Genomic DNA, 23,471 nt, shown 5'->3' on the forward strand with positions numbered 1-23,471 from the left:
TGTTGAAATTGCGCTTTTACCTAATTTTTTGACCCAGTGTCTTAGAAATACATGTGACCTATAACCTTGTCATATTTTGACCCCCTAGGAAGCTGGTTTTTATTCAATATCAGCGAAAAATTAACATTTCTCTCCCATTTATGTGGCGCAAATTACCCATTCATCTGGAGATATTGTAAAAAGTAGCGTGGTGACACCCTTTTATTAAAAGTGTAAACTAAATGGTATTATGTCAGGAGTTTATTCGCCAAGTTTGGTCAAAATGATACCATTCAAAGCGACAGGAAGAAAGTTCGAAAATTATGTTGTGATAAAATTTCGATATCGCATTTTGTAATCGATACTTATGTTAAAATTTCACAAACATCATGAAAACTATACATTCGATAGATATGGATCTTAAATCTTGGTATTTATTAAAATTAACTCGTTTGCTAAGCGTTTTATAATTGCTTTCTTTAGTTTAAGTGAATTATATCATTTTTATTCATTTCTAACGACGCCATTTTAACGTCCATTTCCATGGAAACGAGCGTGGTGACCCCCATTTTTTATTTCATTTTTGCACTTGCACAACTTCCAAGAATATTTGTGCAAAGTTTCAAGAAAATGACACCACAACTTAATTTTGACATAATTCGTAGTACTTCACCTTAAATGTGACAAAGATATTAACTGTTACTTTTCAGTTCAACACAAAACGGATGTTACATGATATCTGTTTGCTGTTGAACTGAAAACTAATAGTTCAGGTTTATATCACATTTTCAAACGTAATTGCACCATACATTGTAGGTCAGCATTTATTTCAAAGTCATATTCTCATCAAACTGCTTTGAAAATACAATTTCAAACACACTAATCTTACTAATCTACAGATTTTCCTGTAAAATTAACATCAAATAGTTCCGTTCTGGAACAAAAAGGACACCATGTGTTCTAATAGACAAACCCATGTATGCAAGCACATGTTTGGTTGTTTGTACCATGATCAATTCAAGTTCTGGGTTTAAGTTATACATTGACTTTGTGTCCATGTGTGGGGACTAGCAGCATATATTTTTAATATTTAAAGATTATATAAGATTTTTTCAGTTTCATCCCCATGTCTTTATTGACCAAGATTAGTTTTGTGCAGCTAGCTCAAACTTCCGACAAGGTTTTTCAAAAACAAATTAAAAGATATCACAATAAGGTCTGAATGATAACTGTTTCCATGGCAAAACTGTCACATGTGGTTTCCACAAATTTGCACATGATTATGAAAATGGCATGAAACCTTCTTAAGGAACCAGTAGCTGTTTCTCACCATTTTTTTTTCAATGTCAACAGTTTCTTGTTCTACTGGCCAAAGCATGTTGATATACACAGTGTTCAGCGTGTCAACTCAGCTTTGTACATGTGTAGACTGCATTGTTGTTACTGGTTTAGAATTCAATTGTCAACACTAGCAGTGCATTGTACAGATATAGAATCTGTATTACAAGCTGAATAGATGGTGTTACAACATGCTTGGCAGAGAAGATCAAAAACTTACAATGGACATACACACCACTACTAAAATAGTGAAAGAATAATTGTCGAGAGTTAATATTATATAGGGCTCAGCCCTTGGTGTCACGCCAGGGGTTAAGATTGGCAATGTTGTTTGTAGTGATTCATGATAAAATACAATCAATTGTTACTCCATATACGTTTTTGTGACAGCTGTGCCCAGTTTACCCTCTGATGAAAGCAGTTCACGTACACGACGTCAGACCCTGCAGGTATAGATTTTCTGTAATGTTTAAAAATGTTAGACAAAAATTGGCAATTTTTGAATGTAGTTATTGACAGTTTTCTCCCTTTTTCCATTTTTTAGGCGTGATAGTAATGATATTGTGCAGTGTTTGATCTAGAGTGCGCCATTGCGCATTTTGCGCAAAAAAATCAGTTACGGCGCTATTTTTTCAGGACCGGGCGCCGTTGCAGGCGCAATATTTTTTGGCCTGTGCAAGGTGACTTTTCCGCCGGGCCCCAATATTGTATGGTACGCCTATGCTCTACGGAGAGGATTTACCGTAACATGGTAAAAGTTTTTTTGCGACAATGACGAAGTACATAGGGCATGACGTTGGGGTGACGTCAATCTGAGGGGTCTTGTGCAAAGACCATGCCTCATGGCGAAACGCCAACGGCTGCTGACCGATTTTCTGATAAAGCTGTCTGTTGTCTCCTCACCCACGCCCAACAATGAAGCGGGTACAAAGGTGGAAGAGCCAGGAACTCAAACGCAGACCAATGCTGTCCGTTTGAAAGACGCCGGTGTTCAACAAAACCGCACGCCGCAGGTGAATACAATTTTACCGTTGATCATTTATCAAATGAGAGATATTCGGTACAGCCATTATTAACAATGGAGTTGCCGAGACTGATATCGGTGCACAGCATTTTTGTCACAGATTTTTTGAAACCTCTTGAGTGGAACTTGATCATAAAGTGGCATAGCCCTGCGTTCAGGTCTGTGTGTTCCAAACGGCGTTATACAGCCTCCACCTCAGCCCTGCAACGGTCTATTGAGATAACTGGGGTCTCTGCGGTCCGCATCCGGACTGCAATGAAAAAAACGGTCTTTTTGGCCAAAATTCTGCTCTGTCAGGGCAAAATCCTTTCCCTACCTACTTTTATCTCCTAACCAACCCTAGTAAAGATGTGATTAACTTCTCCTAACGTCCAAAACCGCTCGTTTTCTGAAACATTACGTACTCGACAAGTTGTTTGGATTGCCATTTTGAGTCTCGCTGCAAGACCCCAGTTCTATACATAGACCGTTGCAGGGCTGTGGTGGAGGCCATATAACGCGGAGAACACACAGACCTATACGCAGGGCTAAAAGTGGCATAGAATAGTTATGTTTTTCATCATTTTGTGAGTTTCTGAGGACAAGTCGGTTATTTGTTCGTGTGAAAACTGATAGTGATCAGCGTAGCAGCTACGCGTGTAGGGGTGTTCAGTCATACAAAAACATACATGAATTATATATATATTTCGTGTCAAACAAATAGGGTAGAGAGTGAGCATTTTTTCATCTGTTTAATTTTTCTCTACTATTCGCAAATCTAGTATTTTACATTACTAATGATTTATGTTTTTTAAACTTATTTACCGTGAACCTCCACACTTCAAATTAATAAATATTACATGTGATTGTGAGTGTAAAATCTTTATTGAAGTCAGATTTTGGCAATTCAGTGTTTACAGCTCAATAAAAAATCACTTTCTTCTCTCAGGTGAAGTGGCTATCACAGTGGCACTGGCTATACTATGAAGACGATGGGATGTTTTGCCGCATCTGTAAAGAAACAAACAAAAAGAACCCATTTACTGGTAAAAGTGGCTGCCAGAATTACAAAACTTCTACATCAACCAGACATGTTGTTAGTAAAGAACATCAAAATGCTATTCAGGAACTGAAATTGAAAAGTAATTTCCAACAAGCTTCAGTGAATGCTGCAGCTAGCCTTTCTCAAGAAGAATCTGACAAGTTTAAAGCAGCTGTTTCGATGTACCGCACTGTGTACTGGTTAGCAAAAGAAAACATTGCTACTTTCAAGTACCCCTCCCTGTTAAACTTTCTTAGATTGCAAGGATGCGAGTCTCTCAATCACCTACAACAGGGAAGAAATGCCACTTATGAATCTCATATCACAGCTGAGGAAATCCAAGATGCAATTGCTGCTGTACTGATGGATGATCTGAAAAAGAAAATTGAACGAACGCCATTCTTTTCTGTCTTGTGTGATGAGACGACAGACATATCTGTTGAAAAGAAACTTGTGATATATCTTAAACTTTTAAATACAGAAACATTCAGCCAAGAGACACATTACCTCGACAACTCGGTAATACCTGATGGTAAAGTAGTAATTATAACTGAAACAATAAATAACAAAGTGTTAAAAGAACATGGTGTGCAGAAACTGGTAGGCCTAGGCAGCGACGGTGCCAGTGTAATGACTGGAAAAGTTGGAGGAGTCACAGCTCTCCTGAAAAAAAAAATCCTCGTCTCATCAATATACATTGCATAGCTCACAGGCTTGCCTTGTGTACTGCAAAAGCAGCTGAGAAGGTGGAATACTTGTCCAAATATCAAGACGTCTTAACAAATACCGGTATATTCACCTACTTTAAATATTCTGCAGTCAGAGTCGCAAGCATAAGGAAATACAGAAAGTGCTAGAATATCCGGACCTGAAATACAAAGAAGTATTCCATGTCTGATGGTTTTCTTTCTACGCGTCCTTGTCAGCAATCTATTGTACATGGGATGCTTTGGTGGTGTACTTTGAAAGCAGGAATGCGTCTACAGACCCTAAGGCAAAAGGGATTCTCAAGAACATTATCACCTATGACTTTGTGGCAACCATGTATCTGTTAATGGATGTCATACCAGTACTCACTCAGCTATCCATGGTGTTTCAGAAGCAAGAACTGGATCTTGCTTTGGTACAGCCAGCTGTCAACCATGCTGTAGCTGAAATAAAACGACTGAAAGAAGAAGATGGTCCTCACATGCAGCAACTGTCACAATGCCTGATACCTGCTGAGAATGGAAAAGTTAAACTTCAAGGACATGTACTTTCACACTGCACTGAAGCAAAGGAGCGACACTTCAAAGCTCAGATACGTGAGCTGTTCTGTGAAGAAATCATAAAAAATCTGAGAGTCAGATTTCCAGATGAGAGCTCCAATGTAATCACTATGTTCTCTGTCCTCGGCATGAGACCTCTGTCTTTTGTTGATGACAAGGAAGCCTGGGGAAATGACAAAATTGACTTGCTGATTGACCTGTACGGGAAAGAAGTCCAACTGGATGACGACACAAAGGTGGCACCAATCATAGATGCAGATGAAACACGAAGAGAGTGGGCTCTTGTTAAGGACCTGGTTTTACAGGAGGCTTATCCTAGGGAGAAACTTGCAACTTTATGGAAGTTACTTCATAGCTACCATCGAGAGATGTTTCCCAATCTTCTTACCCTTGCCAGCATTGCACTTGTACTCCCAGTGCAAACTGCCGACTGTGAACGAGGCTTCTCAGTTCAGAACAACACAAAAACTGCTAGCAGAAATAGACTAAGCAGTGACAGACTCAACAAACTTTGTACAATATCCATAAATGGACCACCAGTTGAAAACTTTGAGTTTGACAGAGCTGTTGGGGTATGGAGTGAATCAAAGGAGAGGAGATTATTAAGCAAAAGGGGACACTAATTAACTGAAACCAAAAATATTACAAAGTTTGTACTTACCTGCAAACCACTGATTTCCTCTTGTTCCGACCAGTGAATGAAACTGTATTGTGATCTATATTGGTAGCTGATGGTATGTCTGCAATAAAACATGCATTGTTACTGATCAGCAGTATTGAGTTGAGAAGTTTAAATTAGGAAAAAAAAGTTGTTCTTAAATGTGAACTCAAATAGTCAACATTTGAAAAACAAAAACAAAAAAAATAAATGTGTTAAGTGTTAATTCAAAATGGTCAACATTTGAAAACAAAATAAAAGTGTTATTAAATATGAACTCACCTGTAAGTCTTGTTTTGTAGCGATCTTTCCTGTGGGTAAACGTAGCCAGTCACTTCATAACTCCATGATTTGATTGACCCTTTCACCACCATGGTTTGGCCCAAACCCATTGTTATCAATGGTGATTGTGGAAATGTTTACAGGGAATTGGGGATGAACAGGTTAAAGGGCCAGTAGCTGTCACTTTTGATATGTTGCTTTCAATGTTTTTATTCTGAGTATCAAAATGACTATTGTAATTCTCCAAAAATCAAGTTTGTCAAAAAAGTCTGTATATCTGCTCTATTTCTGGCATTGTTATTGTTGACATTTGAATCTAAATTAAGTTGTTAACAATAAGGATTTACTTTTTAATTATGAGAGAGTTGACACACTGGATACCAGGCAAATAACTCAAAGCTCTAATCAATAGAAAACTGCATTTGTTGATTGATACACAGAAAAAAATACAAAAAAATTAACATTTACAGCTGTAACACTTTTTTATCGATTCCTTAAGCACACACTCTGAAATCTTGTCTTTGCAAGTCTTACCTGGTCACCCCCTGCCCATAATTAGCCTTTTAAGAAAGTAAATTGTAAATTTACTTTGCTCGATATTACCCAGGGCCACTTTTATCTGCTAGTCACGATCAACAAGGGCCCCCCTTCAGACATTTCAAGGGGCCCTCAATGGCCCCCTTTTTTTGCCAAGGGCCCCTTTTTCTCAAGGGAGTGGGCCCTCAATGGCCCCTAATTTTGAAGTCCTAGATCAAACACTGATTGTGTATCAGTGACAAGGTGGATAATAACACTTACTGACTAGTAAGAGAGATGTATTTTATAAATGGCATGTTATAATGGCATGTTACAACATTTGCATGTTTCGTATTTGTTTATTTACGAGTACTCAAAAAACATGGCGGCGCCCATGCAAGTTGGGTACACTTCCGGTTACTCGCATAGTATACTATGAATCTGCGCATGCGTAGTCAGTAAACCACTGACGCGACTACCAATCTATTATGCTTGCGTTGAGCTGCTTTGAGAAATGCTGAAGACAAGATCAGTACTTAATACACTGAAGTCAACACAATGCTCATTTGTGTAACTGTTATGTGAAAAAGATTAAGAAAATGCCAAGCATGTTGGCTTTAACACTCATCTTGTTTGTGTTTGCTTCTATTCAGGGAGGATAGGGCTGTTAACCTTGCTCTCTCACCACTGACCCCTGGGGGCGCCCTCCATGAAAGTGTATCTTAACTATGTACCTGAAGGCTGATTTATATTTAGAGAACAATATCATAGTACCATTAACTACCCACAGTTCTCTTTAATTTGTATCCTTGAATGTTGACAGTCAAATAACTTTTTCTACTCTGCATTTTATCAATAATTTGAACCATTGAAATACTTATTTAAGTTAATCCAATAAAAAGTCTGTTGAGATATTGAGTGAAAGTTTCAAAATCACTGTCAAATAAATACAAAATTTATGGTCTGCCGTTGTCAAAGAGAAATGTTTTGAGTAAATTAATTTTGATGATGCACTGGTTTTGGTATGGCTGGCATTCTTTATTTTCTCTGTTCTCTCTCAGGTACAAGTTGCAATAAGTCAGTTGAAGATTCACAAAGACCCATCCACACAACACTAAAGTTTCAACAGCTGTAAAGCATTCAAATATCTACAAAGAAGAACTATAAGATGACCCAGTCTTTATCTAAAAGTCTGAAGGTAACAAAATGAAAACCTAGAATGTGATTGGTGTTGGGTATCTCATCACACTGCCAAAACATTGAAGTAAATAAAAGGATGGAGCACTTAGAAAAAACTGTAGTTTGAAGACCCCTGTGAAAACCCTACACTTATTATCAGACTTTAAAAAGACAATGCTTCTTATTGTGTAATTATCTTTTAAATGAATTGGTTGGAAATGAGAAAAATGATAAAAGATTTAAAACTACACATCATGTTTATCTTATTGTAGTATGTAAGTCAATGATAGAAGTAAGCTGTAGTCTTCAGACTTTGTGGAACAGAGATCTTCAAAGATGAACCAGTTTGAACTAATAAGGTGAAAAATGATGATGTCATGGTCATTGAGGATTGAAACATCATTTCAGAAAACTTATTTTTACTTTTTACAAATGCCTATGGAGTATAAAGTTTATGTATTTTCTGCTGATATCATACATAGTCTACATCATTCAAGTATAGTTTGTTAAATTTAAAACAAGGGAAATTTATTCTACCACAGTCTTGTCTTTTACACCACCAGCAAGTATCCACTATTCAGATATTTGTACTAGTAAATCTATATCAGTTTTCCACTGTCACCTAAGCCTTCATGACAACTATCAGTATGAGAATATTTGCAGAGGACATGTGTTTGTGAATTTTCAAAACAACAGACTTTGGTACTTTCCATCATGAAAGAATTGGTCAGTTTTTTCAGTATTGATGCATTGAAAACCACAACTGTTAGATTTTTATTTCTCACAAGTTTATTTGTGTGATTCATTCAGTTTTTTAAGAAGTTTCATTGAAGTGTACATCAATTTGATCACCAAGTCTTCTTTCAATCTCATGATTTGTTCAGATATCCTCCCTGCATGTTGTGAATATTTTCAATGTCTTCACATATCAGTGTTTGTACAGCCAAAGGAATCATCGAAGTCCTTTGTATTTTAATAATGTGTATGTATATAAGAATTTTTCTTCCTGTAAAGTTATCATTTAAGTTCAAATTTGAGAATATTAAAATCAATATATTATAACTTGGTGTATGGTCACATGATAGGGTATACCATTTCATACTGATCACTTCAAAATAATTACAAACTTTGTAATGTTATTGTGAGTTTACACAATCTCACCATCTCAACACTTCAATGTTAAATATACTATTTGTTGACTCTATCCTCAATGAAATGCAATCATTTACCTGAATCTTCATGCAAAGAATTATATTGTGACAGAAACAATAAAAGTAAGACCCTCTTCAAAGCATGGTTTTGTTGATTGTAAATGTATTGTTCAAGATGTATATCAATCTCTCTGATAAGAATAATTATTACTTCCAGAGTATGTTTTCAATAAAAGTGTATTTAAATAACATTAGAGAAAAGTACATTGTGTTGATTCCTTGTATGTTATTCAAAGGTATGCTTTAATTTGATCAAAATATTCTAGATTTTTCGATTACTGATAACGTCTTGCACAACTTTTATGGCCTCCACATTCTTAAAAACTTTTGAGAGTTTAAATGTCCAGAACAGTTAATAGAAGACATACTGGGCTGGGGGTGGGTATTAGTAGTTTTGAATGAGGCTGCCTGTAGAGGGCGCTCGACAGCTACCTGTTGAGCACTACGATAGGCTGTAGATACTGGAAATTGAACAAGGTTGATGTAGGGCATGAAGCTGAATATCACATTTGCCAAAAATGGATTAAGAACCCCACCCTCACATCAATTACAAAACTTAATATTTGCTTAGATTTAATTGTCAGTAGCTTGATATCAAGGCTTTCTGTACTGTGCATAGATAGATCCTGCAGGCCAAGACAAAATCCAGGCCTACTCTACAACACATCTTATTGATCACAAATATGCATAGGGAAAATCTATTGTTATTTTACAAGAAAAGATAATGCCCGCACCAAACACTGATATCAAAAGATTAGCAAAGACAGAAATTGCATTAATGATAACAATGCAACATCAGATTATTCAGGGATTTGAATAGGGTAACCCACGCAATGTCATCAAACACTTTGCCACCTGTACTGCCAGAGACACTTTTACCCATTTATTTTGTTACATGTCTTTCTTTCGTCAGTTTTAATTGTTCACGGTGTTTTATATAGGGTACCACTGCATCTTTTTTGCCAATACATTTTTCACAGATTTGAGATTTCATCAGGACGAGTAGATATTTGGAAAAGATGACGAAAGTGTACATGTGGTTTGGAATCATCAATTGGACGCAGATAGCTATCAGACTTATGCATTGGTGTTCTTTTGCAGACAAGTACTTCTGTAGTCTGGCATCGGTCTTTGAACATGGAAAGCTCACCCATTCAACGTAGGAGCCTGCGGTTTCTACTCAGACAAAGCGTCAAAAACTTCTTTTTCTTGAAGAGCAGATTAGCAAACATCCTAACAATTAATATTTTGATCGTAACCCTTACAGAGTACTGAGAGTACGGCACGGATCCGCTGGCTGGCTACTACGCATGTCAATCCCCACCGCCGGTGGCGCACTTTAGTATAAAGACATGTATACCTTTCACCGATAAGTGCACGGGTTTTAATGTCACGGAGTTTCCCTTAACTCAATAGAGCAAGCAGCGGACTTTCTTTAGTACATTTACACACAGATTTGACTGACAATTCGTAGTCAGACGACTTTGATGTAAAAACCCATGATAGCTGCATGAAATGTAGCTGTGGGTCCATAGCTGTGGTGTTTTCGGACGGGATTTCTGCCTTCTACGAGCTGGGTTTGACTTTGACGTTTAACCCCGCCACCACAGATGGAAATAGGGTGCATATGGTTTTCACAACTGAATTTGATGAAACTAATTCTATCAGTAGCGTTAACCTCACAGAGATAGTTTTCAAACATATATTTCTTCTCAAAAACGTGATAGTAAATTATAATTTTGAACTTCACTGAGCCAAATTTGCATGCTCAGCTCTAAATTTTTCGACCATTTCATGTTTACATTATTGTAGTCATACGAAATATCTGAGAAACCACAGTTGTCAAATGCGTTTGATTTTTACAATCCCCGCTGACTTGACGGAGTTTTTATCATGCATGGACTTAAAAGTCTAAACACAGTGCAAGATACTTTACTCTCCTTTGAACTTATCAAGAGTATCAATAAATCTATCAATACTGGTTTACCTAATTCACCATGCAACATAAAATTCCCAGTTCAAGTATTAATCTTCAATAGATTTTCAAGAATTGTTTTGTTTAATTTTTACTTTGTTTAAGATTTTGATGACCATAAATTTTGCATCTGTTCAAAAGTATTGGTGGGATAAACACTAATACATAGAATAACTCACGCTGAATATGTATTGGGACGTCGTTTCATTGAGCCTTTGTCTTTAAACTGATCATATGACGTCATCGTTTAATGCGCAAGCGCACTGTGCGGGCGTATATAAAGCCAAGAAAAATAAATTTTGTTTCTCATCCTCGCGGCGTCAATTCAGACCCGCCACGTCTTTTTTTTCTGCTCATGAGGAAACGCAAAAATACGCAAACACAGTGCTATATAAACATAACTGTAAACAAAATAACTGACGCTAGCATTACATTCAGAACTGTACAAATATGTCACTGTTATATGTCACTGTAAGCTGCAGTCAAAACTGTGCATTGCTGCACTGCAGAACTGTTGCCATACAAAAATACTAAAGCAACACTGCTGTGCATTTATCTCTGCGTGCAGTCCTATGTTGTTTTCATGGTTTTTGCGCGTTCTTGTTGGTTGGAGAATTAAAAAAAATGAGAAGAAAAAAAAACGCGTCACCGCATCATTTTTGCAATATGTCTGGGATGAGAAACAAACTTTTTACTTTTGTTGGCCTAAGCGTGCTTGTTTATACGAAGTTCACTTATCTTGGTTTGACTTATCTCGTCTACAAGAAAGATGTGGATCATTCATTATTTATCATGTCCCATGCCGTGTTACAGAGAAGAGAGCCACTCCGTTCAAAGACTTGAAAATTAAGAGGGCAACCGTGACGGTCAACTCTTGAAAGAATTCATGATCACAAAATGTTCCTCGTTCTTAATCGTCTTGCCGATTTCCTTTCGAACGAAATTCGTGCAATTTTGATCACCCAAAACTTTGCAGACGACGGTCACTGTACTGGGTATGCAGGCTTTCTCATGGTAAAGCTACAGCCAGTCATTTGAGATGAGTGAGTCTTGAGGGACTGTCATATTCCAGCAATTCATTTCCTGGAAATGACCAATGAATTACATACAACCTTGCTAAAGTGAAGGAACGGAATGTGGCGGAAGATACGATAAGCATAGGCATGGTTTAACCATAGGGTGTTGCAAGCAATTAGCCTGGGAGTTATTATCGATGAATGTCTGTATTAAACTCTTGAAGTCTTACCTGTGTCATGTCTGTGCCTATTACTCTACTACATGTATCTCTGTATAGTATTTCTCCCTTATCCCCTTAATTAAGGTAGTATGGACCGAAAGTGAAAGACTTTCTTTTCAATGAAACTTTCGACTATTCTCGTACCGGATCAAGAATAAAAATCAGGGTTCACCTCGCAAATTGTGGTACTAGGCCAAGAAAGACAAATCATCTAAGAATACCCGATATTTAATATTATAAATGGCTGACGTCCCTGTGTTATCTCCGAGGGGAAAATAAAATTTTCGATGAGGCGCGTTCTGGGCCTACCTTTCATTGGTTCTATTTCGATCCCCAAAGCGGGGGCTTATCACCCTGACTAAATCTTTAGCAGCTCATATGAGCTGTGAGGTAAAAGAAAATAATGAAGGGGATTATGGAGGGTAATTAACAGATGTGGACATCTACTGTTTTCTTTGAAATACCATAGGCCTATAGAGATAATGCAGGTAAAGTACACACACGGCACAATTATAGGTTACACAGAAAGATCCGTCGCTCGAGGGCGCTCTTTACGGTCCCAGGGCGACGAAGCCGGCGAGCGGCTGCTATCTTCACCATTCATGGCAAACTCATACGGCGGTGCAGGGTAGGATAGGTGTCTTACACAGTCCCTCTATCCACTGTGTGTCTTATTAGGCAAACTGTTTCAAGAGAGCATAGGTTATTGCAAGCAATATTCGTCTGGGAGTTATATTCATTAAATGTAATGTATTACACTTTTTATTGTACAAGTCTTGCATTAATAGCTGTCTGCAATTTCAAAATGCATCATTTGCAATCATCAAAAACTTTATCATTTTTTATTCATTTTCTTGTGTTTTTCATAACCGCCAAGAAAGAAAAATTCAATCAAGCTATAACTAGTCAAACCATTACGAATATACACCCCCGGTATACACCGTACTCAATTGCGCAGGGAAAATTCTTACGGCTCAAAGATTTCAACTTTCAGTCAATCCGATGTTTGAAAAGCTTACGGATTCGGATGCTGCGAATGTCTAATCCATTGTTTCACATCGTATTTCCTGTCATTTAGAACGGCTATGGGTCAAAGATCATTTGCTTATCGAGCAGTTAAAATTTGGAACGCTATTCCCCCGTCCGTTCGTAGCTGTGAAACTTTGTTATCCTTTAAATCCACATTATGTAATTATCTGTATGCTAAGTTCATGGACGAGGGCTCTGATTTGGATTGATTGTGTCTTGTTGGACCTTTGTTACATTTTAGTTTCGCATATTTATTTATAATCTGTACATTTATCGAAATGTCCCCAATTCAATACTTTTTCCATGTATGCTTTCTCTTTGTATGACAATGGACTTATTTTAGAGGGCTCTGATGGAAATTACAATTCATTTTGTAAATCAGACTACCCTCGTTAAATAAAGTATAATAATAATAATAATAAAAAGTCGTTGAAAGTCGTCCCAAGCTCATTGTTGCAGACTGTCAGCCTTCACGTAAGTGTTTATGTCAAGCCGCCAGGAAGGTATAGCATGTCTGGAGGAGGTCACGCTGAAAATTGTACAAAGTTTGGCTTTAAATCGATTGGGAAAGTTATCGATGCACATAATGTTGTCATTAATGTATACGTGTGGATTTTGTTGTGCTTGCGGACGGAACGTCCAATCGAGCTACCTTCAACATAATTTCATTTTCACTCAATATATTACCATATAGTACTTCAACGTAAATTGAAGTGAACACATTATTAGTTCAAATGAAGAGAGTGTACGTTGACAGAGTGTTAAATATGATAGTGTCCTTGTAGCGTTTCTTATGACATCTTCATTACGTTTGGAACAACAACAACAACAACAACAACACAGTTATCTTCGCTGAATTTTATTGGTCAACAAGAACAACACGACTAATAAACATAAACAACAATTCAAACAACAACAACAACAACGAAGACGACGACCAGATTTCTAGGTTCCCTATTATAGTTTACTAACGTCAAGTGTCTCTGTACTTACACCGACTCTTCGCTATTGTCTCTGTTGTGGCCATGGTTTGTACTGTACACTGGGTTAACTGGATCAAGTGTTACTTTTTGTAGTGCAGTGAATAAAATGTAGCTCTTTTCGCGTTTAAACGAATAATTAAACACCTTTGTGAGGCGAAAATGCAAAGGGAAGCGCGCGCAACTGCATTTAGTCAAGTGACAAAGTTAGAGTAGTCGCCTCATTTGAACACAAGCTATCGCATTTTGCAAAATAATGTCATTAGTATAGCGAAAGTCGGGAGAAAAGACGTCGTGTCCAGCAGTAGACATTATCAAGGAAGCAGGCAGGGTATTAAGCATACCATTTTGTAGCATACTGTCGTTCAAAGTGATGTCAGGTCGCATCAATGTATCGTAGTGACTACGAACGCGTTCGATCCCCGGGTTCAATCTAATCTTTTAATGGCAGGCAGATATCTTTTTCTAATATTTGGTGGCCTTGAAAAAGGCCGTTTGGTTTGTGAGCGATCAATATGAAACTGAAACGTTGCTGCATTTTCGAAGTAGGCTTCTACTGATACAGCAACAGTACCCGAACATAGCACTGGGTCCGTAGCTGTGGTGTTTCGGACGGGATTTCTGCCTTTTAAGGGCTGGTTTTGACTTTTACGTTTTAACCCCGCCACCACCCGCGTTTTTTAACCCCACCCGCCGGGTTAAAACCGTAAGAGTCAAAACCAGCTCGTAAAAGCTAGAAATCCCGTCCGAAAACACCACAGTTATGGACCCACAGCTACCGAAACATATTCAAATATGTTCGCAAACAAGATGTTTAAGGTAGTATGCGCCTAGAAAACGAAAAACTTAAACTTTTGCTCAAACTTTCCTCAAGGAATATTTCAACCATTCACTTTTAAAATCAAGAATGAAACTCAGAGGTCACTTTTCAAACTTTGGCAGCAGAGAAAAATTACCCAAGATTAAATTTATTTGTAAGGCCGCTAACCCTGTGTACACTCTATTTAGAAAAATAAAATTTTCGATTTTCCAAAAACTAAGACGGCGGTGAAAGGTTTTCTTACACTAAGAGCTTTTAAAATGAACCTTCCACGAGTGGTATATCAGAAAAGCACTGTGAAAGTTTGAGAGTCAGAATATCTATCCCCGAGTCGTATTCTACCTCAACCCGAGGCCAAACAGCTGATCACGAAGCATACTCAGATTTTTGTGTTCCTGAGTGTACAGTCACTCAGGACGCCTTCCAAGATAGCACACCTAACAAATGTTGGACGTGGGACTCTGAATATTAACGCAAAAAATGCTTAACCAGCGGAGGGCACATTATAAGCTTACTTAATTTGTTAAATTACTTAAATTGTTGACAGCTTTGAAAATTAAACTCACTGGTCTCCTTTTACGAAATCCATGAAATCGAAATTACACTCTCATGTCAGGTTTTCACGAATGCAATAAATTACCAGATTTTCTTCGAGTTAAACTAAATTTGATCCAAATATTATGGAAATATAAGTTTTACATTAAGTTTAAGTGCTTCTTGAATTGTATTTAATTTGCATCTACAGGGCGAAATGATCCAAAAGTCAAAAGATTACGTCACTTGATGGGGGAGCCGGTGGCAGAATTGCAGTTTACAGTATTTCACTTTTTTAAAACAATAAAATCAACTCATTACTTATGCTTTGATGACGACACTTTCACTACAGCTACATTCAAAACATGCGATATTATTATGTAATTCCATTTGCGTAAATGGATATTATAATGAAAATTGGCTGCAAATTTATTGCTCTCTTTCGAAATTTTAATTAAATGCATGATTGCACCAAGGTATAGTTAAAACTCGCCCCACCCAACCCCGGCAATGTGGTCAGGCTACAGCCGTGCCAACACTGTCATTGCAAAAGGGAGGTTGACCACAGGCACCCGTGTGTTGGATAGTCTGCTAGATCGATCGATTTTCTACTCGATCTATCGATCCTGTGCTCTATCTGCCCAACACTGCAACTACCATCATATAGACTAGCCCGCTAGTCGCTTTGCATGTTGGTTTGTTTGTTTTGTTTTGTTTTGGTTTTTTTGACATTTAAATAAAGATTGTCAACTTATTCAGTCATTCCGTCTCTCCTATTGCTTTTTTACCCACGTTCCGGGTGTGGTTTTGGCCAGGTCATGCGATATAGAGGCTTTGCCTTCGTGTAGGTTTATGCTCGCCATAGCGATCACTCTACCATTAACGGATCAAACCACGCATACAAAATTAAATCAAGACGAATTTTGCTGAAATGTCTTAATTTTATTACAACATTATTAAGCCCACAGACTTAGGGCAAGTCTGCAACTACCACTACCTCCTAAATACTTCTAAATAGGTTGCAGGGGCGGGCAGATCAAGCAGGAAATCGATCGATCTAGCCACAGGCGCTCCTTAGCTGGGTAGTCTGCTAAGTAGATCGATCTAAATACTCACAAGGTGTGCAACACAATCACTCAAAAAAACACGCGATCTGGGTTTTCAACTGGCCGTTCTCTCACACAAAACATTCAATACTACACTCCCATATACCTAGTTGGATCACAAATTTAACCATCTCCTCGAAAATCACGCCGATGAACGTGTTACTCGCGTCATCTTGAAGAAATCGGCCGTGTTTTGAGACCAAGCGCAGTGAAATGTGGCCTGCAGAATCATTCTACCGTATGATGTAATTTATTCCACTACTTATTGGCTAATCAACGGCCAAAACAAAGGTCATGGCAAGACGTCACTGGTTAAGTATAGTTGAACCAATCAGCAGTGGAAAAAATGACGTCATATGGTAGAATCGTTCTGCAGGCCGCATTTCACCGCGCTTGGTCTCAAAACTCGGCCGATTTCTTCAAGATGATGCTAGTAACACATTCATCGGGGTGATTTTCGAGGAGATGGTTAAATTTGTGATCCAACTAGGTATATGGGAGTGTAGTATTGAATGTTTTGTGAGAGCGCACGGCCAGTTGACAAATCGGGTGGTGTGTTTTTTGAGTGATTGTGTTGCACACCTTGTGATTTAAGTTACAGTGGCAGGCATATCGACTACGGGATCAATAGATCGATCCGAAAATCGATCTACTTAGCAGACTAACCAGCTAAGGAGCGCCTGTGGATCTAGCACAGTAGCAGACTACTCAACCCACGGGCGCCTGTGAACGTGAGTGTGAGATTTTCTGAGTACTGAGATTCATGTGATTGTTTGTTTTGGCTGAAAATTGCAGGAAAGATTCATTCGACAAGCTTTAGGAATCTAATCGTGCAATACGTATATTGGCGGTCATGAAATCCAGACTGCAGAGATACAGCAAATGAGAACCTGAACCCATGGACCTGAACCACATCTTGGCGAACTTAGTGCGCCCTCTGGTGAGCGAGACTGTGCGAGATCCACTTGTTTATGTGTGAATACCGGACATTGCATGTGTATCGGAGACGTCACCGCTATCATATCCAAGTTATGGCCGTTGCGCGTTGCAAGATTTCGTTGAACAATTTGCCGTGTACTTTCCGGACATTGCTGATTTGTAATTTCTGACTTACGTTGACCCCCGATTAATGCAACTTCAGCGGCGTGGCTGCTACATGCCTTTCGACCGGCGCTCAGGTACGTCCGTCTCTCTTGAACTATAACTTGTTGTGCCAAGTTTGAAAGAAATTGGGCCAGTTGATGTTTGAGCATGGACTGGAGCTAAAAAGGACCTGCGTCGATGAAGTTGAATCTTTATGACCCACCGGACGACTAACATCAACAACTATCCTCTCCAAAAGTTCCCACGCTAATCCCCGCAATATTACATGTACAACAAATAGTGTCCAGTCATTCATTTTTACCATAACATATAAACAGCAGCTTACAAATTCAAAACAAAGATTGAGGCTGGATAGTATGACAGGATATTAGAAATTCAATTTTTTTTTCATGTACAGCTTCAGGTGAAACAGGGATAGATATGCTTGTTTGTGCTGTTAGACTCTTGTTACATGGCATGTACAGTGTAATTTAGAAATTTTATTATTACTCTTCATTCTCGTGATTTTTCTCAACTGCACCAGTGTTTCATTTGTAGTAAAACTGCATGCACATTGATTCAAATTCATGGGTTTATGGTGCAGTTAAATTTCAGTATCATTCAATTTAATGTAGTGCATGGGAAACAAAACAACATCAAATACTTGGCATATACATTACACACAGACATACTCCATTAAAACTTGTTTAGGATACTGTACATATGGATGTGTTAACTTGTATTGCAGCCATTCAACATGACTGCATGGCAGTTTAATTTTCTGCAGTCGATCTATTTAGTCAATTAATCTTTCAATCATACTTGTAACGAGCCATGCCAGTGTACATGTTCTATTGCCAACAGTTGTGTTCATGTTTACTATTTGATTGTTCTGCCCTGAGATGGATTTCCAGAATTAGTATTAACCGTTCATGAATTTCTGAATTTAAAATAAAATCGGGTATTTTTAAACTTGCTTAGATTCAACTCGTAGTGAAAATATACAATGCAGATGTAATGACTGAACAAATAAGTGAAATCTTTTGTTATCAATACAAAATACTAAATTGGGATTGCCCTGTGTGGAAGTTGGTTGACAGTTAGTCATCAAATATTAACCAAGTTAAGGGGATTGAAATCATGAATGTTCATGTAATATTTATTTTATTTTTCCTTTCAGAGACACCATGCATAACATCAGCAGGGTGGAGATATGGTGCTGTCTATTGACCAAAGGTTAGTAAGGGATCGGGAATGTTGCCCAGGAGCACTGGGATCAAGATGGGTGGGTACTGTGGTTTGGGATGTGGGGGGTACATGATCTGGGGGCTTGGAATTGATATTATGAGGGATGGGGTAAGATTTGGAGGGATGATGTTTGTGAAACTTTCTTGAAGTATGACCGTTTCCGATGTTCTTGTTAATATTTCAAATCCATTTACTGTTTTTGTAACATGACACAAGATGCCATCCCAATATTTCCTCAAAAATTGTTTGCCTGTAATTAAACCCACAAAAAATTATATCACGTGTTTGAGCACCATCCGGAAAATTTTCATAAACTTACTTTTTGTGTTTATTTATTCATTGTTTGGCATATTTAAACAAAATTCTGTTGAAAATGCCACATCATACCTCAAATTTTTATGTCATTCCTCACAAATTTTACAAAAGTTTGATATTTCAACAAAAATTACTTTTGTCCCATTCAAAACTTTACCATATTTCTATTTATGTGACCAAATTTGAAGAATCTCCCTTACACTAAAGCTTCCCCCGCTTGATTTCTATGCGTTTGACCAAATTGCCTGTACTATTTCTTTTGATTATTCACTGTTTAGTACCAAAAACCAACAGACTGCCTGACAATGCCACATAATACCACATTTTATGCAGCATTTGTCAAATATTCTTTCACATTTCAATATTTCCCACGCGAACTACCAATGCCTCATTCAAAACTGTACCTCTATACCAAAATTTCCCAACTTACCCGGTCATTTGTCACTTCAAAACCAAATCATGATATGAAAATGCCACAAGATGCCTTATTTTATTCAATAATTATCACAAATTTGGTCTTATTTTTTCACAGGTGCAAAAAAATAATTTTCATTGATTAAATGTCATGATCCTCCTGAATACCAAATTTCCCCTACTAAATGTAACATGACTTTTCACTTTTATTTTTATCAAAATATAAAACCAAATTATAAAGAAAATGCCACATAATGCCTTAATTAATGCAAATATTTCATTCCAATATGATTTTTTCCGTGCTCAATATTTCATTCGCTTGACCCACTGTCTAAACGTTTCACAAATTGCAATTGATGATTCATGATTGATAATGCAAAATTACCAGTGAATGTGTCATTTTCACAAATTTGGCTGCAGTTTTTCAATTTGTGCCATTAACAACTAAACAATAAACAAAAATTTCTTTACTTGCAAATTTCATACTGTTGAAACAAACCATCTGCATTTTTTTTTCACTGAAAATTTAAAACCATTGAAATCAAAATATTCATTGAAAATTTTCTATACAATAATTTCCCTTAACCAAACTTCATGAATTAAAGCAAAGTTTGAAAAATGTTTTGAAGAACACCAACTGTTGGTTTTATGAACAAATTTTTGGTAAGATTCTGCATCATACCCTTTTTTATTATTTACTTCATCTTGATCATATTACATAAAATTAAATCTCAAAAATTCTAACAATATTCCTTTCAACAATTGATGGTTAATGTTCTGCAAAATTCCATGCAATAAAATGTAATTTCAATCATTCTCACAAAAAATTGACCATATTTCTAATAAACTTCATACACGTTTGTTTAATATAAATAATTCTGAAATTTCCCTGTAAATTCTTCAAAATTTTAAAGACTGCATGGAATTTTTTGTTTGTATGACTACAAATTTGTGTATCACTTTTGGTGCTATTGAAAATTTGATTTAAAAAATGCCTCACGAGGCCCAGTGAGGTCTTCATTCTTACAAATTTCATTCCAATATGATTTTTTCAAAATTTTTCAAAATTCTTACATATTTCTACCATCTAAATTACTGATAAACATTCTGGCCAACCTCCCTGTGCATGTGGGCCTCATTTATCACAAAAAATGTTGCACAATGTATGGATGCATGGCTAAAGCTTTGTGATTGGTGTGACTGTACAGTATAGTGGATTTCTTGTGATATTTTTGGATGTGACTGTCAATCATGACAATGGGCAACATTGAGACAAGTGGCTGTTAGTGGATACTTGCCAGCTTACATTGGTATACATATCAATGTAAAGTATTCAATAAAAAAGTTACTGGTCTCTTTTGATCATGTTGTTATTGTTGCTTTGACTTTATTTGCGTAGCTTCTCAAATTGTTGTGAAATTGGCCCTTGTAACGTGGTTGGCGATTGCACCCTCAGACATCACCTGATTTCCTTTCGCTGTACATGTGATACCATTTGCAGAACTTTAAGCATACATCCAGCATTGGTGACATATCTATTTCAATTTCTCCATTGTTTTGGCATGTTTTCCCTGCTAAATTTTGAATGTTCAATTTTTCAAATTCACATGCACTTTGATAAATTTATCAGCTAAATTCATTCTGGATACAATTTTTTAAACTGTGTACCATCTGGTTGACTTGTAACTATTGATGTCCAAATTTTCCAATTTACATTAACCATCAATTGAAAAATGTACCCTTAAAAATTTTTAATATTTTCCATAACCCATCATAAAAACATCCCAAGTTTCCCGATGACATCATTGTGTAATTTACATTTGGCATGTTTTTATTTTAAATTTTGACCCTGTCCCATTTATAAAAACCCCAATGAGATGATGCAGGATCTTGCCTCAGTCCAAACATCAAATCAAAATTTCCCAATTCAAATTTGACTATGCATTTTATCTGAACAATTTTGTCATTTGGCTTATTTCCATTTACTACTTACTCTAAATTTTCAGTCATCAATTTGAAATTGACACATTCACTTTATTATGACCCCTAGAAATGTGTAGTTTGGCCTATTTGAATTATATTTTCAACTTGATGATTCCTAAACTGCCCAAAATATTTGTTATCCACTCATCACACAAATTGTCTTATGTGGCATTTTCACCCGTCCCAACTTCAAATATTTTTATATAATTCAATGTTTCATTTGGTACAAGTCTGGTTCCCTCCTAATTATATGTGAAATGTTCAAATTAAATTGATTATCGATGGATATTTATATCTGTCAAGGTCGTGTGGCATTTTCATGTTCCCTGCCATTGAACTTTATGAAGTCTATTTTTAATCATGATGCAAATGAATGACATCACTTGACCCATTTCCAATTCCACCATTTGTGATATGTACTATTCTTAAAAATTTGATTGTCCCTTTAACATACAAATTCCCCAAGGTAATGTGGCATTGTCACCAGTCTCATTATCCTGTAAACTTTACAAAGTCCCTTTCGATTTCATTTGACGTTGTTTGGCCTATATCAACTTCAAAACACCTGATATGTGAACTGTTCAAATTTGATTGATTGTCCATTAACATTTACATTGCTCAAGGTGATGTGGCATTTTCACTCACTGTTATTTAAAACTCATTTTTAAAAACTACATCATTACATCAATGTTGCCTCAAAATTTATTCCCAAAGTAAGAAACATGTTTTCACATTTTTTCCATGTGCCCTATCTTAAACTGACTTTTCAATTATTGTGTCATACTTACAGAAAGTCTCACAAACATCAGGGGATTGATTATATTGGGATAATTTGATGAGGGATGGGTTTGGGGTTGGGATTATTTTTTTGTTCTCTCTGCAGGATGGAAGTTGTACGGTTCACCAAAGAAGATGAAGAAGAAGAAGATGAAGAAGGAGAAGAAGAAACGAATGACACCACCGATGAAGATTTTGGAACAATTATTTTGAATTTCTTGATTTGTATGAAAATTTATTTGTAAATTAAATGTGTATATTAAATAAAGGCACACTGCCCGTATTAAATAAAGGCACAGTGCCCGTATTAAATAAAGGCACGCTGCCAATCTATTTCCCTCCTTTAGGGATCTCTTCTGTAGAATTTTTGGCCAATGCATGAGGTAAATTATTTCCAAAAGTCAGGGACCCGAAAAATGGAACACAGAAAACTAAACTACGTTATTTTGTGTTCTGGAGCTGCCTGCAGAATATTGGGTTTTTTTTCCCTCTTAAAAATGAGGGTTTTTTTTGTTTTGTAGATGGCTCAGTGTATTTCATTTGGACTTCTGTATAACTTAGTTGCCATTTAATACGTTCAGGCCCCAAAAGAGACCACTAAAAATACACAAATCAATTTTTCAGAGACTCCATAGGCTTTGAACTTGGTACGGATGTTGATTGTCATAGGTTAATGCATGAATAATGGCGCCACTGCATGTTTTAGCACTTAACTGCACAGCACATAGGCACAATAAATATCTAGGCACAATAAATATCATGGCATTCAACATTCTCATCAAGTTGGAGACTTGAAAAGTCTGTCTGAAACTTGTACTTTTTTCGTTTGGCTGAGGTCAAGCTGTAATCTGGCTTATAAAATTTATATCGTTTGGCAATAAATTGACATTTTTTCAGTGATACGTACAGTCAGCTTGATACGGGTATTATTTAGTATTAGCCTCTGTGCTAGGCAGTGCAAATCTGCTGGTACCCCAAGTATGACAGTATATTTATCATTGGCAAATGTTAATATTTGTAAAAAACCACATGATTGCAACCGAAAAGTGCAATTGTAAAATCATTAATTAGCATTTTGGAATTGATACAAAATTGGTCTCGCTTAGAAAAATTTATTTTGATAAATTGATATCAGAATTCATAGACACCTCAAACTTGCAGGGCTAATAGGTGCCTGTGACTTCTCGTGCGCCTGGGTATACAAATTTCGATAGGTCATGTGACCTGGTAGCCATATTGGATTTTCCAAAAACCTAAAAATGGCTTCTCCAGATGACCCAGGGTCTAATCGATTCAAGTTTTTTTTTATGGCAAGCATAATTGAAGATCTTAAGAATTTGCAAATCACATGCAGTCACGTGACCTTGGCCGCCATATTGGATTTTTGAAAAATAGCAATCTAATCTTTAAAAATCTTCTTTTCCAGAAGTAAGTCCCCGGTTGAACTGAAATTTACAACTATCATCTTTCAGTTAAATCTCTTTCAAGTTTGCG

General features: G+C 36.9%; 1 protein-coding gene across 1 annotated transcript; it reads left to right on the top strand.

Moving 5' to 3' along the window:
• The first annotated feature begins 2,159 nt into the window (after positions 1-2,159).
• On the top strand, positions 2,160-22,190 carry LOC139146305 (uncharacterized protein C17orf113-like). Its single transcript, XM_070717712.1, has 4 exons — positions 2,160-2,330; positions 3,270-3,894; positions 4,289-5,209; positions 22,084-22,190. Exons 1-4 carry the CDS (start codon positions 2,160-2,162, stop codon positions 22,188-22,190), a joined length of 1,824 nt encoding a protein of 607 aa, XP_070573813.1.
• Positions 22,191-23,471: the final 1,281 nt, after the last annotated feature.

Source organism: Ptychodera flava, chromosome 12 (assembly GCF_041260155.1).
Source record: "Ptychodera flava strain L36383 chromosome 12, AS_Pfla_20210202, whole genome shotgun sequence".
Lineage (NCBI taxonomy): Eukaryota > Metazoa > Hemichordata > Enteropneusta > Ptychoderidae > Ptychodera > Ptychodera flava.